The 17,564-nt window shown below is 37.0% G+C and overlaps 1 protein-coding gene across 1 annotated transcript in view; it reads right to left on the bottom strand.

The window, feature by feature from the left end:
• rgs20.L (regulator of G-protein signaling 20 L homeolog) overlaps positions 1-15,313 on the bottom strand; it is a 74,740-nt gene extending 59,427 nt beyond the window's left edge. The window contains exon 1 of the mRNA XM_041565478.1: positions 14,975-15,313. Coding sequence (XP_041421412.1) covers positions 14,975-15,094 — 120 coding nt within the window. The 5' untranslated portion in view covers positions 15,095-15,313. The remainder of the gene's footprint in view (positions 1-14,974) is intronic.
• Positions 15,314-17,564: the final 2,251 nt, after the last annotated feature.

Genomic DNA, 17,564 nt, shown 5'->3' with positions numbered 1-17,564 from the left:
TCCTACTTGCTTACAATGTCGTTTGTCAAGATACCTGCATAAATCCATACTTGATTTACTCTGTTTGAAGGTATGTTGTCATTCAACACAACCAACAGTTGATTTAGAATTCAATCCTTAAAGGAGAACTAAACCCCCTCGACAAAAGGTCCCCATTCACAGCCATCAATTGAGCCCCCTTTCTGCTCCCTCCCTACAAAATCTATTACAATAAACAGTGCCTCTCATAGTAAAACTGACCTATTCAAGCATAAATGTGCAGCGGAGCTAGCAGGCGCCATCTTCTGAATCTTCATGTTCTTTTCCAATCAGTTTGGCTACACGGAGCTTGCTGGCACATGTGCAGTTGAAGGTAATGGCGGACTATCCGCTAGCTTTTCTGCGCATTTCTGCTTGTATAGTTCAGCTTTACTATGAGAGACACTGTTCATTGAAATAGATTCTGTGTGAAGGGAGCAGAGACAGGGCTCATTTGATGGCTGTGGATGGGGACTTTTGTCGGGGGGTTTAGTTCTCCTTTAAGGGATGTTCAACCTACAGTCTATCAGCTGTGGAACTAAGGGGCCCATTTACTAACAATCGAATTTCAATTTTTTCCACAAATCTCTAAAATTTTTAGTTTTTTTCCCATTTTTTTTTTTAAAAAAAGCTCTAATAATTCGAGATTTATGAATTGAACAAACCATGAAAACCACTAATACAAAACTTTGGCAGGTAACAGTTGTTGTTGAAGAAGTCTGTGGGAGCTGCACTGATTCCATTGGACCATTTAAAATCAATTCGGACATTTAGAGGTTTTCGGAAATCTTTTTGCTAGAAATTGTCTGAAAAAAGATCACATTTTAGAGGTTTTCAAGGTGTTCATATTTTTAGCGCACCATTCATTGTAATTTTCTGTTCATACTTTTTTTTCCGGATTTTTAAATAAATTTCATGACGTTCATAGTTTCGGAGTTTGTGAGTTTAGTTGTGGTTTCAAAAACCTCTAAAATCACTAAAATCTGACCTTTGATAAATAGGCCCCACAACTCCTAAAAGTCATACACTGGCTAGAGGGTCACCAGATGTAGTTAGCTGTAAGACTTTCATGCACACGTGTGATACACAAACAGCTTGGAAATTTTGGGGTATATTTTCTGTTCTTCAATGATGAACATGGCTGGGGTCAGTTCCACGTACAATTATATCTCAGCAAATTTCTACTACAAAATGCTCCCACAACTCAGAAATAGAAATCTGAAGAGTTAAGCTTTTTGCTCTATATTTGCTTTCAATTTTCGAGGTCAAGGGGGAAAAAAAATTAGCACCACTAATATTCCACTAATATTCCCACACGTTTTTTTTCTCAGAAAAATGTTGCACACTAGTGAGAATGAAATTCTTTTAATGAGGCTAAAAAAACTTGATAGTTGTAAAGAACTGGGAAAATAAAGTTGTTAGAGACTATTGCCCTTTATTTCTATGACAAATTTTTTCTGGTGACTTTTTGAGGATTTTTTCCTTAATAACTGTCTTTTTGAGGTCTTTTTGGTTTTTCGCCACTATTTTCTCAAATGGTGGAAAGAATGAAAACTTGATTTTTGGATGCCTTAAAGGAGAAGGAAAGGCTAAAATTAAGTAAGCTTTATCAGAAAGGTCTATATATATACACCAGTAAACCCTCAAAGTAATGCTGCTCTGAGTCCTTTGTCAAAAGAAACACAGCATTTCTTTCCTTTTATTGTGTACACATGGGCTTCTGTATCAGACTTCCTGTTTTCAGCATAAACCTCCAGGACAGGGCTTGAGCATGCTCAGTTTGCTCCTCTCCCTCCTCCCCTCCCTGCTGTAATCTGAGCCCAGAGCTGCAAGTGAGCAGGGAGAGACTCAGGCAGGAAGTGATGTCACACCAAGCGTATATGGCAGCTTCTATCCTAAACAAACAGAGACAGTGTCTAGAGCTGTTTACTCAGGTATGGTAAAGCATTGTACAGAATAAATATAGCGTTCTAGCTTGCACTATTGTGGCTAATCTGTTGCCAATAAACCATCTTGGAGCTTTCCTTCTCCTTTAAAGTGGCCATACACCAGATTAAAGCTGCCGATATTGGTCCTTTAGACCTATTTGGCATCTTATCTCCTGTGTATGGGGGCTTCTGACGGGTCTTCCCGATCGATATCTGCCCATGAAGGTTTAATTTCTCAGGTGATCGACCCGTCGAAGCCCATTGCTCCTCGTTGTAGTCCAATCGTTCAGGCCTAGGGCCGAACGTTTGGATTAACCCAATATAGCCCGGCGTTGGTGGGCATATTGTTGGGAAAGATCCACTCGTTTGACGATGACTCTAAACGAGCGAATCTTATAGTGTTTAGCCAGCTTAAGACTCAGGTACGTTCAACATATTCTCCAACAGCATTTTTATAGCAAACCGCTGTCATCAGTGCATAAAATGCATATTTCAGGTGCTTGAAAACAAGCAGTTAATTTAGCAAAAATGGTTGGGTTTCATCTTGGGAAAGAGAAATCTGGAATCAGCAATCTGATTGGAAAATGACATTTGTATTAGTGCTAATTTGTACACAGATGTATAAAGGGGGAAGCTTGCCCTCAGTGAATCAGAACCTGACATATTTACATATTTACCATGTGTTGTTGGTCATTTCTTAGTAAAATGTATACTTTGGGGAAATTCCTTGCTGACACAAATGCAGAGTTCATTACTTTTTAGTAGGAGTGAGTTTTAACCTTAAGCAATATTATATTTGAATGCTGCCTGACAATGTTGTAACTGCACGCTTAAATATAAGCTTAGATAAGCAATCTAGAACTGCAATAAACATATTTTCAGTGTAAATCTCTATATATCTGTGCAAATGATTAACAACATGGGCATTGTATTGCTGCTCCCAGATAGCTGTATGGGACTATGGACATAAACTATATTTTGGCTGCAAGAAATGGGAGCCCAGTTAAATGTTTAAAAGTCTACTTTCAGTGAGAAACATTTTATGAGTAATATTTCGAAATCCTTTTTCCCAGAATGCTCATGCACAAATCTGCAAATAGTATCTAGGAGTGTAAGCAATAGCTGGAAAGATACATATTGGCTAGTGATGGGCGAATAAATTCACCAGGCACGAATTTGCTGTGATTTTCCGCATTTCACCACCGGCGAATAAATAAATTCAGGAAAATTTGTGTCAAAAAATTTTGGGCGCACGTCAGAAAGGCCGCTCAAAACCGTTGCTTGTCAACATTATACGGACGTCCACTGACTTTAACGTTGGCGTCAAAATTGACGCAAGCATCAGAATTGACTCGGGCGTCAAAATTCTCCCATCACTAATATTGCCCATTCCGCAACTATACCTATTCTAAATGGCAACTTTGTAACTCTTTCCAAACACAGAAATGGTAAATACATCCGCTAGATCAAGTACCACAAAACACTAATTTCTGTCTAATGTGACAATGACTCTGTGTGTGTGTGTTGTGTATGTAGACAAAATGATATTAACAGTAAGTTAGGTTGGATGTAGTAATGGAAATAACAATTACTCTTAACCATGTATCACTTTTGTTATAAAGAAATCATTGTGGTTGATTAGAATTGCAGCAAAAGTGAAGAGAAAACTGAATTGTTGTTGATTATAGCAATTACAGGTTTGAAAACAAAACATGAGGTATAATGATGAATATCAGGGCTAAATACAGTATATCAATCAGATGAAAATCCATTGTGTTAGGATACGAGCAAGCCATTAGCTGTTCTTTTCTTTTTATCTAGTTTAATGCTGTGTTTACTGCCAATACTAAAAGCCTTATTGGCATTAGAGATCTTAATAATAATCCCAGCACCCACCATTACCTAATTTACATACTTTGATGCACATATATTTACCTATGTTAATGGCCTCTTTGCTCACACTGTACAACAAAAAATTGGCTTAATAGTCTGCTCTCTGCTGAGACAAATCCACGTGTGATCCAAATTTGCTGTCTTTCCTACCAATAGAGCATAATGGAACAGTGTATAATCTGTCTGAACTTAGTCTTCTTATATAGCCAGTTGTCTAGACTAAGGGTCTTAGTGCCATGGAAGAGCACAGCAAGTGTGTTTTTTGTGTGTTTGAATGAAACACACAAAAAACATTGTCTGAGATTCTAAACACATTTTTAGACTAGTTTCATATGTTTTCAATACAAAGGGTGATCATCAAAAGATAATAATACATTTTCTTAACACTGAAAAAATGAAAAGCTAAAATTAAGATTAAAATTAGTAATACTCATCCTCAATAAAGTCACAAGAATAGCCAAAGAAGGTATTACTGGAAATAAAAATACAGTTATGCTAATGCACTTCCAGGTAGTGCTGGGACTAGGTACACTCACACCAGACACAAACACAAAGAATTGTAACACCAGTCTTCTCACATGCTATAATTTATTTTTTCATTTTGGGTATTGTCTGCAGTGATTGAGGAATTCGTGTTCACCTCCTCCTTCACCAAAATAAGTATCCAAAATCACAAGTAAAGACATAAATACCCGGAAATCAATGGTGGGGTGCCAGATCGCAATAAGATTGGGAATACTGCACAATGGATTTTCCGGTATTGTGTAATTACTTGTGATTTGGAAACTGCATCCCTGAAACTGCTATTCAACTATTAAAAAAAAAAAAAAAGTCTATAACTAAACACAGCAAGACGAGGAAGTGGATCAGTTAGATTGCAGGTGGGAGTGGCGACAAGGGCACCAGGAAAAGCTTGGCCTACACTTGCCCGCAGCCCGAATATTTTGTGCGAGTGCTGGCCCGAACCCGTCAAACCTGCGGACTTCGGGCGGCCCGTGGATTACTGACAGTGACCCCAGCATTTCATGCCTAGCAATATAGGTCATAGTGACTCAATCGGCATTAAAAGGCTAATTAACCCCACGTAATCCCCTTAAAGAACACCTCTGTGACCTCATCTAGCAAAGTGACTATATATATATATATATATATATATATATATATATATATATATAGAACAAGAAGGATCAGCACTCACTGTATTGATGTGAAGAAAAATTTGCTTTTATTTATTTACATCATAATCCTGGATTATGATGTAAATAAATAAAAGCAAATTTTTCTTCACATCAATACAGTGAGTGCTGATCCTTCTTGTTCTATATATCCTGTATTTGATCGTGCACCACGAACCTGTTTAAAGATCGGAGTGCTGGTACTGCCGGACTACATATATATATATATATATACACAGACATATATATACAGATATATTTATATAATGCAGAGACCACAGCTTTTCATGATGCATTGACCTAGGCCCTCAGCATTATATGACAGGGCCCCAACATTCCATATATTCTGCTCTGTCTAATGACAGAGACATACAGAGAGGCTTTGGGATTAGGAATAAATAGCTCTAGCTCTTACGTTTAATAGTTCTAACATCCATTTTAAAGGAAACTCTCCTGGGGGGAAATTCACTAAAGGGCTAAGTGACCAACGTTAGTGAAAGTTCGCCACCGTGACGTAATTTTTGTACTTCGCCGATTTACTAACGGGCGCAGGCGTAAATTCACTAGCGAAGGAGATAGACTGTGGTCCCCTGGGCTTGTGTAGTGTAATGTATTTGCTACAACATATACATCCATTGTACTTTAACTTCCCGCCATATGCAAATTAGCCAACGCTAACGCAACTTCGCTTTGCTTGCCGAATTAACGCTAGCGAAACTTCGCCATCGTTCGGTGCCCTGGATGCAACTTCGCATTTTAGTGAATTAGCGTTGTCCTGGCGAATTTTCGCCTGGCGAAGTGTGGCGATGTGAGCAAAGCCCTCGCTGGTGAATTTCTGCAGGTTAGTGAATTTGCCCCATGGTAAATTGCAATTGACCTACAAAATGGAAGTGGTGGGACGCCATCACACCTCTTCCCACCCTCTATCTAGCACTATGTAATTTTAAGAAAACTGGACACTGCAGCAAAAAATGCTAATGACTTATTACATGTGCATACATTTTATATATTCAAATAGGAAAATGTAGGTATAATAGTATTTATGGCATGCTTCGCTTATTAAACACCCCAGTCACCACTGTGAAATAACTGCAGTAGTTCAAATAAATTCCTTTATTATTTATAAATGAAGGCCTTGCCACTGACAAAGCCAATTATATGCAAATTGAACTTTAATTAAAAACCGCATTAAAAGATGCTGCTTGTGCAATACATGACTTAGGCATTACATGACAAATCATATGCATTATCGTCAGGAGGGCTTATAAGCAATAATGCTAACACTTTATTATGAATCACATTCCATGTAACAATCGAAGCATTACTGTGGATTGTGTATGCTTTTACTAATGCAATCATTTCCTAGGGTGCAAGTTTATTTCTGCCTTTTAACTTTGCATCCATATAAATGTACTGTTCGGAATTAGGAAGGAAAATACTAAATCAGGGCCATTTATGAAATTTTGTTATGAACAAGTTGTTCAACATTGACAACAGATCCTAGAGAAGGGGGTCCCCAACCTTTTTTTTCCCGTGAGCCACATTCAAATGTAAAAAAGTTGGAGAGCAACATAAGCATGCAAAAAGTTCATGGGGTGCCAAATAAGGGCTGTTATTGGCTATTTGATAGCTCCTTTGTGGACCAGCAGCATGTAGGAGTCTCTGTTTGGCAGTACACATGGTTTTTATGCAACTGAAGTTTGCTTTCAAGCCAGGAATTTAAAAAGAAGCACCTGCATTGGGACCACTGAGATCAGCATCCAAGGGGTCTGAGAGCAACATGTTACTCATGAGTCACTAGTTGGGGATCACTGTCCTAAAGCTTTCATTGCTCAACATTAACAACAGATCTTAGGCAGAGCCAAAGCTTTCAGTCTACTTTCCCTAACGCACACAAATATTTTGGTCTGTTACATCGGCAGTATGTGTCCATTACTAAAATCCTTTTGTGCAACCATTAAAAACAGGGAGAGCATTTACAAAGCGATGATAAGGTACATTTATATGGATGCATAAGGTGATAAGTTCAATATTTGGTTGCAAAATTCCATGGTTTTTCCATAGAATTACAGACAGGGCTGATTCCACTTTTGGATGTGGAAGGCAAGGGTTGTTTTTGCAAAACAGACCTCATGACAAATTTTGGCGTAGGCATAGAGCTGAGTATGTCGGTGTCTTTTTACTATTATTACTATCATGTGTTAGTTGTGGTTTAGTTGTTAATATCACATATATACAGGAAAAGGGAAGAGTAAGCCTAATAAAAAAATTTGTATTTTATACTGTCTAGTAACATTATGATTGTTAATAAAAATCTAAGTTACAAAAAAAAAAAAAAGGGCTGCAAATTATCAGCAAATCTACTTCACAGAGAATGAGTCTCTTAGACAGATGAAACCTCCAGCTACATTGACAGACTGACCAAGGCCAAAAGGAGATAAATCATTGCACGCTACACTTCCATCAACCATCCAGCCAATACAGAGTCAGCAGCACATCACCTTTTGTAAGTTACAATTTATTTATACTTGTTAGTGTCGTGAATGTTAAAACAACCTGTACATTAGAGAAAATATGATGCTTATCACATTTAGAAGCCTGTATTCATGCATGTGTCTGTTGGTGTCTTGGTTCCTTTAGAATATATTCTTTATTACCTCATATAGGTCATTTCAATTCACTGTTTTCCACATCCAGCACACCATTTATCAAGTAGCCAATATTGCAAGATACATGTCTGAGCAGTATACGTCAATACAGATTCTTTGTCACTGACTGCTATTGATTAAGAAAGAATCATTTAAAGGAGAAGGAAAGGTGAATTTCTAATTCCCTGGGCTGGTGCCGAAGGCCGAATGTTTTTATACAGGTCCGAGGTAACTTTTAATATCCTCATATTTTGCAACTGGGGGTTCTTTATTTATTATAATACACAAGTTTCAGGGAGTCATGTGACAGAAATGAACTCACCGTTTATAACTGATGACATCAGAACTTACAATTTATAAGGATTTATAATTTATAAGGAAATCATTTTCAAGATATTCATGGCTTGTGTATTATATATATATATATATATATATATATATATATATATATATATATATATATATATATATATATATATATATATATATTATTTATATATATATATATATATATATATATATATATATATATATATATTTATTTATATATATATATATATATATATTTGTAGAATACACAAAAGCCATGAATATCTTGAAAATTATATATATATATACCTATTCTACTACTGCAGGTAATCTAGTACTGATTTTCTTCCTTTCTTCCTTGTGGCACTAGGATTTGGTGTGCCTCCACCCAGGATCAGGACAGACCGGGTTGTGATTCCCCTCCCTGGGAACTTCCCTTATAAGCAATCACATATACACATAGGAAAGGTTGATGGGTTTATTTATCTCTGTTCAGCTGGGGAGGGGGGTGTTCCCACTTATGTGGCAGTTTCTTCAGAGTCCCAAGAAGGACTTCCTGTGCAGCACTTCCTTCCTGTCAGTTCACAGGGGTGGAGACTCCTCCCCCCCCTTGCACAGAGGGGAGACAAATATACATAGTTCCCCTACATATACTTTATAAAATCTAGTTTAAAGTTGTTTATTATAAACCCAAAGAGAAAAGCAGACACACTATACTGTCATATGTCAATACTTATGACTGGTGTGTGACAAAAGAGGCCACTAGAAGGCAGTGACACCTGCCATTAATATTACTTAATATTACATTATCTTCAGAGCAATTATCCAGAAAGAGTTGAAATTTTCCCAGCTGAAAAGGATGTGCAAAATCAGCAAATCAAAAATGCAAAGACACATTGGTCTGCAGTTTATTGATTTATTTCTGTGCCAATATTGTTCTCTAGCCAAAGGACAGTTTCTCATTTATAATGGGTTGCATTTTTCATTCTAACGAAGACAATTTGTCAAAAGCTTATCTGAACAGTACAGATTGCCGATTAATTGTACAGTGCCATCACAAAACCCCTGTCAAACACTAATCTCTGAGCCAGTCAGATAAGCCACGTGTGAGATTCCAGAAAACTAAATCCTGACAAAGCAGACAGAGCGAGGCAAAATCTGACTTCTCAGGCATTTTTGTAAATGGGGTTAAATATATAGGGAAGTCAGGTTTTCTCTTCCTGTAAAATTAAAGATCCTGTGAAAATGCCTCTAGTTCATTTTAGCCAATACTGATTCAAGTCCCAGGGCTAGTAAGATTAAATGAAACATAAACAGGAATATAACATAATGAGCTAAAGAGACACAGTGCTGCCATGTTCTTGCTCTAGGCACCAACCCTCGAACAACCTGTCAATAAATACAGCATTCAGACAGACAGGCACGTACAGTTACCAGAGGCCCAAAGCTATGACTTTAAGGCACTTCTCTAAGTATCCCCATCATATGATTTCCTACAAAACCCAGTTCCATGACCTAATTACAAAAAGAAGTTGCCAGCAGGCATGCAAATAATGTAATGCATGACATGTTTAGTATGATGTAGACATCACTGCCAATAGGATTGTTTTGTATCGAATAAGAATGAATTTATCTTAAGTACAAGGTACCATTTTATTATTAGAGAGAAAAGGAAATATTTTTTTTAAAATTTTAATTATTTGATTAAAATAGGGTCTCCTCATAATTTGGAACTTTCTGGATAATGGGTTTCTGGATAACAAGATATGTATACAGTGGCAGAATGGAAAAATCTATGATTATTAAAAGTTATTTTTAACGTAAACTAATAAAAGGAAATTTTTAATATGTATGACTAGCCTTTACATTCTACATATTGAGTCTTACCCAATATTAAGTAAAACTGAGCCTCCAGTGGCCAAATTGTCACAGAAAATGGCAGAATGCTTGACTGACTACAGCACCAAAATTGATCAGCATATTGTCACATGAAATTGGGGACTTCTTTTTTTCTGTTTAATCTATAGAGCTAATTTACTAAAAGTAATATTAAGGGACAAGGACCCTAATTTTCTGGGCTATGACAAAATATGTGGCACCCCCTCTCGTAAATGTGATCACTTTTATTACCAGACTGGAGCTCTCTTATGAAGAATTAGATTTGCCAATGCACAGAAGCGTAAAACTGGAAAATGTTACTTACTGTTAATGCAAAAGTCTAAAAAGGGCATTTACTTATCAGGTGATCTGTACAATATTTAGATAAAAATGGCCATTTTTTTATCATCAAGGTAGTGTTTTCCCCAAGAATGCCAGCATTTTTGCAGCTTCATTCTGATTTATGCCGGTTTGTGAAATCGTGTGTCTATTTTTTCGTAAAAAATTTCAAATTAAAGCTAACATTTTAGGGTGATTGTTTTAGTGCGCTTGTTGGTGCTGTGTGCTTTAGGATGCCTGAAACTAGCAGCCCATTTATGGTGGCGGTAGCTTTAGAGTGTTGCCCAACATCAATGGCCACAATTGTGCAATATTCATCAGAAGGCAGGATAAATGCATTGGTGCTCAGCATTGGTGCTATGCAGAGGTGCATTGGTTATCCAATTATTGGATGATGTCAATACAAGCAACATTTGCGTTTATTATAGAGAGAACAAACTCTTAAATCTAGTAAGGGACTTCTGGGAGATTCAGCAAAGGTGGTGGTGGTGTGGCGCAGAAAGTTTAGAAAACTTTGCAACTTAATTAGCTGAGGGATGTCTAATATTTTGGATCAATCTAAAATGTCAGGAACAGGGATCGATATTTTGCTAGATAAATGTATTTGGAAAGGTGCATGGAGGTACTACTTGGGTAGAACTTTGCAAAGGTGAACATTTTCTTCAAACAGTAGGTCAGTCAATGTTGCTCTGCACAATGGTTGCTATACTGTAAGTCAGTAGATATAAAGCATATTTTGTCTTCACAGTATCCTTTTCTCAATAAACTCACCAACATATCTTTTATCTTTACACCTTTAGATTATTTAACTATTGCTACAATCTTCCACTCTCTTGGACTCACCTTTTATAATCAAACTAGGAATAACACATAAGCATTTTAACCTCTTCTGATCCTATAAAAAGTGATTTGCCTGGTGCCTGCATCTCCCATATTTTACATGTCGATCAACCCTCCTGAACCTTGAAACTATGAATCACATACAATACAAGAAGATGTTTTGCCATAACTGAAATAACTACTTTTATCAGTGGAGTGCTTCCTAACTTGCATATCAGCCTTTGAAGATCTAGTGGATCCACAACTTGAACACTATAACTAGGTGGTTCCTTTTTTTCACATGTACATAGGCCCGTGGAATGGAACCCAACTAATACTAAAGGCTTTTGGCCCTAATTACAGTTGTTTGGAACCATAACAAATTGAGCATTCAGACTTTAGCGTAATTGATTTATCTGTTTGAAGCTGATCATCATTATTTTTTTAAGGATAAACACATATTTTAAAAGTACACTTTAAAAGTGTTATAGAAGTGTAAACGATAGATATCCTAATGGAGTTTTTCAATTTTGTATTGGAGTTTTTAAACCAACATATCACTGCCAATGTTACCATGTGTTAGAAAAAAGGAGTCTTGGCATACACTATTGCTGCATTGATTTACTTTATTTTTTTTGAAGTACAGTTGTAAATACAGTGTACATAGGGTTGCCATCTTTTCCGGAAAAAAATACCGGCCTTCCTATATATTTAACTTTTTCCCCAATTAATAACATTGGGATCCACCATCATTTTTACTGGCCAGGCTGGTAAAATACCAGCCAGGTGGCAACCCTAAGTGTACATCAACATTTTGGAAAGCCTGCATGTCCCTTCATCAACTCCCTTCCCTGACAATGGGAGCTGCAGACCGCCGGAACCATTGTTGTACCTAAAGGTGGCCATGCCCAGGCTTATAAAAGCTGGTGACTTGGCAGCTTATTGGCCTGTACATGGGGGCCAAAAATGGGCCCACCTGACGGATATCTGGCCAGAAATAAGACACATATGAATTGGGCAGGTTTGATTTTCCCATCTGATAAATAGTGTATTGGTGTGCTGATGTGGTATTCAACCTATGGTAAGGAGAAAGTCACACTTCATGCAACTGCTTCAGCAAATATCTTTAAATGTTTTATTCTAGTGGGATCTCAGTAGCAAACGTTTTGGAGACAAACCCCTTCATATTGCACTCTTGTCCCGAAACATTTGTTGCTGAATAGAATAAATCATTCAAATATTTTTGTAGAAGAGTGTGCATTTGTCCCAGTCATTGATAAGTTGGCTCATTCTGCAACTGGGCAGGCATCGTGCACTTCCAAATACGTTTTTGGATATTTTTAATAAGAAAGGAAAAAATACATATTATTCACCCTATCGGCCGGTAGGCCCCTCTGTATGATCTGATAGATGGCTTCTGGGGCAACAATCGGATCAGCCTGATTTGGCCTAGCGTGTGTAAAGCCAGATCAGACTTCTTTTCTTCAAATTTGCCTTATTGCTAGATATGAAAATAACACAATTGCACTAGGAGTGCAGGGAGAGCTCCCATCTACTCTATTGCTATGTGTTTCTGTGAATAAAGATACAGGAATGGGACCTGTTATCCAGAATTCTTGGAACCTAGGGTTTTCCAGCTACTTTCTGTAATATGGACGTCCCTAGCTTAAGTCTATTAAAAAGTGATTTAAAGAGGAAATAACCCCAATAGGCTGGTTTTGCTTACAAAAAATATTAAGTGTGTCTTAGTTTGGATTAAGTGCACAGTACTGCTTTATTGTTACAGAGAAACAGAAATTATTTTTAAAACTAGAATTATTTGGATAAGATGGAGTCTATGGGAGACAAACTTCCCATAATTCAGAGCTTTTTGGATAACGGGTTTCTGGATAATGGATTCAATACCTGTATATGCATACCTGTATCTGCAATCTTGGTTAGAAAACATAACAGGCATGGAGTTCTTAGCAGCAAAGTATATGCAGACACACAACTCTGAACCCATATATTGCTGATAGTGTGGACATTTGGAGCCATTCACTTATTTGTCCCATCAAATACTTGTCATAAAATTTGATGAAGACCTTAACCCTCTCGGCTCTAGTACTGAAGGGGTGGCATGCTTTTATCCAATAGATTTACTATGTTTCCTGCCTTTTCCGTGGCTCATATCACCTCTTACCATTGTGTGATGATCACCAAATTTTTAAGTTAAGTTACTTTTTGAAACATGCTTTTACCCAATATTTCCTACTGAATTCTACATTTTGGCTCGAGGTCAGCTTTTGGGAAACGTATGTCAAATATGCATATAGTCTCTATAATATCAATCTAACAGTATTCCATAGCAATCAGAATGTTTCTTCTATACAGGTGTTGCTACCACTTACCTCACTGGTGCACCGTGTTACCAGATAACTAAGGTCTCTTCTGATCATACTTAGAAAATTCCTTTTCTCATACATAGTTGGAATTAAACATCTACTAACAAATGTGTTAAAAGCCCCAGATTTTTAAAATGTAGATGTGGCACTAAAATAAACATTGAAAATGTGTACCATATACTGTAGGTTATATCCACCCACTTCTATAGATCTGCTTTAATGAAAATGTAGCATTAACACCAAAAGAAGGATAGTGGAGAAAAATGGCATCTAGTGGATGACAAATGGCACAAAACTCAAAAAGATTGCACATTTCCCTCTATTTCCTGGCTGTTAAAATTAGAATTCCCTCCTTGCAATTCTACCTCAGCTATAGAGCCACAGATATAAGTTTTGTGTCATTTTCGTGAAAACGAATGCAGTGATCTCCCAACACCTTTTTAAAATAAGTACATAAGGTTTTTGCAAGACAGCTCTGCATCAGAGACCAACAGCCTACCCACCACTACAATATTATTATCTACACAGATTATTGTTATTAATTATTGTTATTTTTTATGGTCAAAACTGTCAAATTCAACTAGGGAATTATCCAAACTTGATTCGAGTTTTTTTTAAAAAATTTTTATTTGATTTTCAAGATTTATCATACTGGCCCTTTAAAGGAGAAGGAAAGTTGTTTCACACTTGGGGATGCCAAATGTTAGGCACCCCCAAGTGAATGTATTTACTTACCTGAAACCCCGGGTCAGTGCTCCTATCAGCAGAAAACTGCACTGGCGGGGGGTTATTCCAGCAAGCACCACGGAGCGATTCTCTTCCAGCTTCTTCTTTCTTCAAATTTCACAAGGCAGAGGCATGCACAGTAAAATGAAATAGCCGGCTTTTTAGTTAAAGTTCGGCATTTCACTCTACTGCGCGTGCGCAGCCGTGAGAAGCAAGAAGACGCCGGAAGAGAAGCGCTCCGTGGTGCAGTTTTCTCCTAGGAGAATTGTCCCGGAGTCTCAGGTAAGTAAATACATTCACTTGGGGGTGCCTAACATTTGGAAACGGCTTTCCTTCTCCTTTAAGAATTTGAATTAGACTAATCACCACCTGCTGAATTACTGTTTAAGTCAATGGAAGAGATCCAGAGGTCAATTTGGAGTTGTTTGTAGCCTTCCTGACACTCAAGTTTTATTCCGAGAAAAACTCAGTTTGATCGAATTCGAATTGAATTCGATTCAAGTTTTTGGGTAATTTAAATTCGTCCGACTTTTACAAATTAGATTTTTTTTAAATAAATCTCCCCAAGTGGAATTTCAAATTCAATTAAAGGGAGTTAAAAATAAATTGACATGAATTCGAAATTCGACCCTTGATAAATGTGCCTTCCGGTGTACAGAGAGAGTGAATTAATCAAATCATTAATGTACATTCATTTGCTAGCCTATTTCAAAATGGTACATTACAGTTAGTATTAGACTATTATTAGTATTAGACTATATTGTGTTATATTCTAAACAGAGCAATTTCCCAGTTCTGGGTGTTGCTTTAAAGTATAAAATCATCATAAAAAGAAAAGAAGCAGCATGGTTTTTTACCTTAAAAAAAAGAATGAAGCCCTTTCTTTCTCCTTTGTATCCATATTTCTGAGTTTTCTTCAAATGGAAGTTATCAGCATATCTCCGTGTTCGAAGGGGAAACGTTAGCTGTCTCCACATTGGTGCTCTATAGCTTAGCAGGCACTAGGCCTTGCTTCAGTAAGATCCAGGCCGTTTGTCCTCTTTTCTTTTGGCGTGGATGTAACAGTGTAGGTTAGACATCAAGGACCACTGTGGTAGGTTCTTCTGTCACTGATTCATTGCAAAGAGGGATGGTCACATTTTGCCAGTTCTTTTGTTTCACTGTTTACAGACATAATGAAGGAATAAGGGATTATCTTTCTGTCTGCGTACCAGTGCCTTACTTACCCAATGAGCATTAGTAAAGTGTTCCGGCTTACAGATTAAGCTATTACATTGAATGCTCTGGTCTAGTACAGCTGGCGACACAGTAAAGGCTGAATAGTCTGAGTCTTGGGGCAAATAAAGGAGAATTTAACCAAGGAAAGGAAATTAATTCATAAGGCATAGAATTTATGTTCTACTTCAGATATTCCTTTCATACAGGTATCTCATTAAAGTAAACAGTTTTATCCAGATGACTTTCAAGTAAACAGATGGCAGAGTCCCCACTATAATCTCCTCAGTCTTTTGGAAAATAACATTTTAACTGAATTAGCTGAAGGTTGGGCTGTGGGTAGAAATCATTAACAGGTTGCATGAAATGTGTGAAACTAGTTGGTTTCTCCTTTATGTAATATGAAATAACTGTTTTTTTAATGAATGAGTTAATTTCTATAATTTATTTCAGGGTATACAGTAGCATTTGTATTGTGCACTTTATTGCAAAAAAAGTTTTCTTTTTATTTTATCCGATCTAATATCTAGAATGCTTGTGTTTTCACAATTAGGGGCCTAAAATCTACTTTTAAACATTAAGGGGCAGATTTTTCAAGGGTCGAATTTAAAGTTCATGGAAGTTTTTTTAAACTCCCTTGAACTCAACATTCAACCAAAATTCGACCAACTGCAATTTATGAAAAAAAATCAAATTTTTGAAACTTGGGTGAATGAGATCATTCCGCAAACTTAAATCGAATTTGAATCAAATTCGAATCGAATTTGACTCGGTTTTTTTTCTCAAAAAAAAAATTGATTTTAGGGAAGGCTGCAAACAACTCCAAATTGGTCCCAGGACGTAAAACAGCAATTTGGCAGGTTTATGGTGGTGAATAGTGGAATTCAAATTTTTAAAGGGACAGTAAGGGGCCGATTCACTAACTTCGAGTGAAGGATTCGAAGTAAAAAAACTTCGAATTTCGAAATGTTTTTTGGGCTACTTCGACCATCGAATGGGCTACTACGACCTTCGACTACGACTTCGAATCGAACTATTCGAACTAAAAATCGTTCGACCATTCGACCATTCGATAGTCGAAGTACTGTCTCTTTAAGAAAAAACTTCGACCCCCTAGTTCGCCATCTAAAAGCTTCCGAACTCAATGTTAGCCTATGTGGAAGGTCCCCATAGGCTTTCCTAAGTTTTTTTGATCGAAGGATATTCCTTCGATCGTTGGATTTAAATCCTTCGAACCGTTCGATTCAAAGGATTTTATCGTTCAATCGAAGGATTTTATCGTTCGATCGAAGGAATAATCCTTCGATCGTTCGATCGCACTATTTGCGCTAAAATCCTTTGACTTCGATATTCGAAGTCGAAGGATTTTAATTCCCAGTCGAATATCGAGGGTTATTTAACCCTCGATATTCGACCCTTTGTGAATCGGCCCCTAAATGATAAATTTTGAAAATCTAATTCGAATTTTTTTAAAAAAACTCAAATCAAATTTTAACTATTCCGTAGTCGAATTTCACTTCAACCCTTAAAAACCTGCCCCTAAAACATAAATTTAAAAAGATAAAAAACATATTTTATATATATATTATGCACAGTAATTTTCCATTAACATAGATTTATGGTAGGTTACTTAACATAATTCACTTGGTACTGTATTATTATCGTATTATAGAAGAATGAATCAGGCAAGAATTCTTCTACAAGGTAGGGAAGGGCTATGTTGGGGGAGCATTTTGCTTAGAACAAAAGTTAGTGTGCTTTGAAGTATAAATGCCTTTCAGAGGTAGCAGAGGAACAGTGCTCTCCTGTACATACATGGATAGGATTCTTACAAACATTTGTCTTTAAAATGCAGTAACTTAAATATCAATTAAGTATCTCCCAGACCTTGTAAATACTGGGTGCACACGTGGAACAGGGGGACCAATGGGGCAATAACTATATGCAATTTCATAAAAAATGTCTTATTACCAAATTTTAAGGGGGCCCGTACATAATTTTGCACAATTCTAGTTACATCACCATAATTGTTTTTTACAGTGACTCGCTACTTACACAACTCTGGCCTTTTGTTGGAATCAACTCTAATACTATGCACTGCAACATTTTCTTTAAACCCTTTAAAGAGCTGCTGACCTGCCTCTTAGAGTTACATGCCATCATTCCTTGCTAGATCACACCCTTAGTAACACTAAGGGGGTTGTTTAGTAAACTTTGTTTTTTTCTGTGTTT

This window comes from Xenopus laevis, chromosome 6L (genome assembly GCF_017654675.1).
Source record: "Xenopus laevis strain J_2021 chromosome 6L, Xenopus_laevis_v10.1, whole genome shotgun sequence".
NCBI lineage: Eukaryota > Metazoa > Chordata > Amphibia > Anura > Pipidae > Xenopus > Xenopus laevis.
The sequence above is the reverse complement of the archived record's forward strand: the minus strand, read 5'-3'. Positions and strand labels throughout refer to the sequence as shown.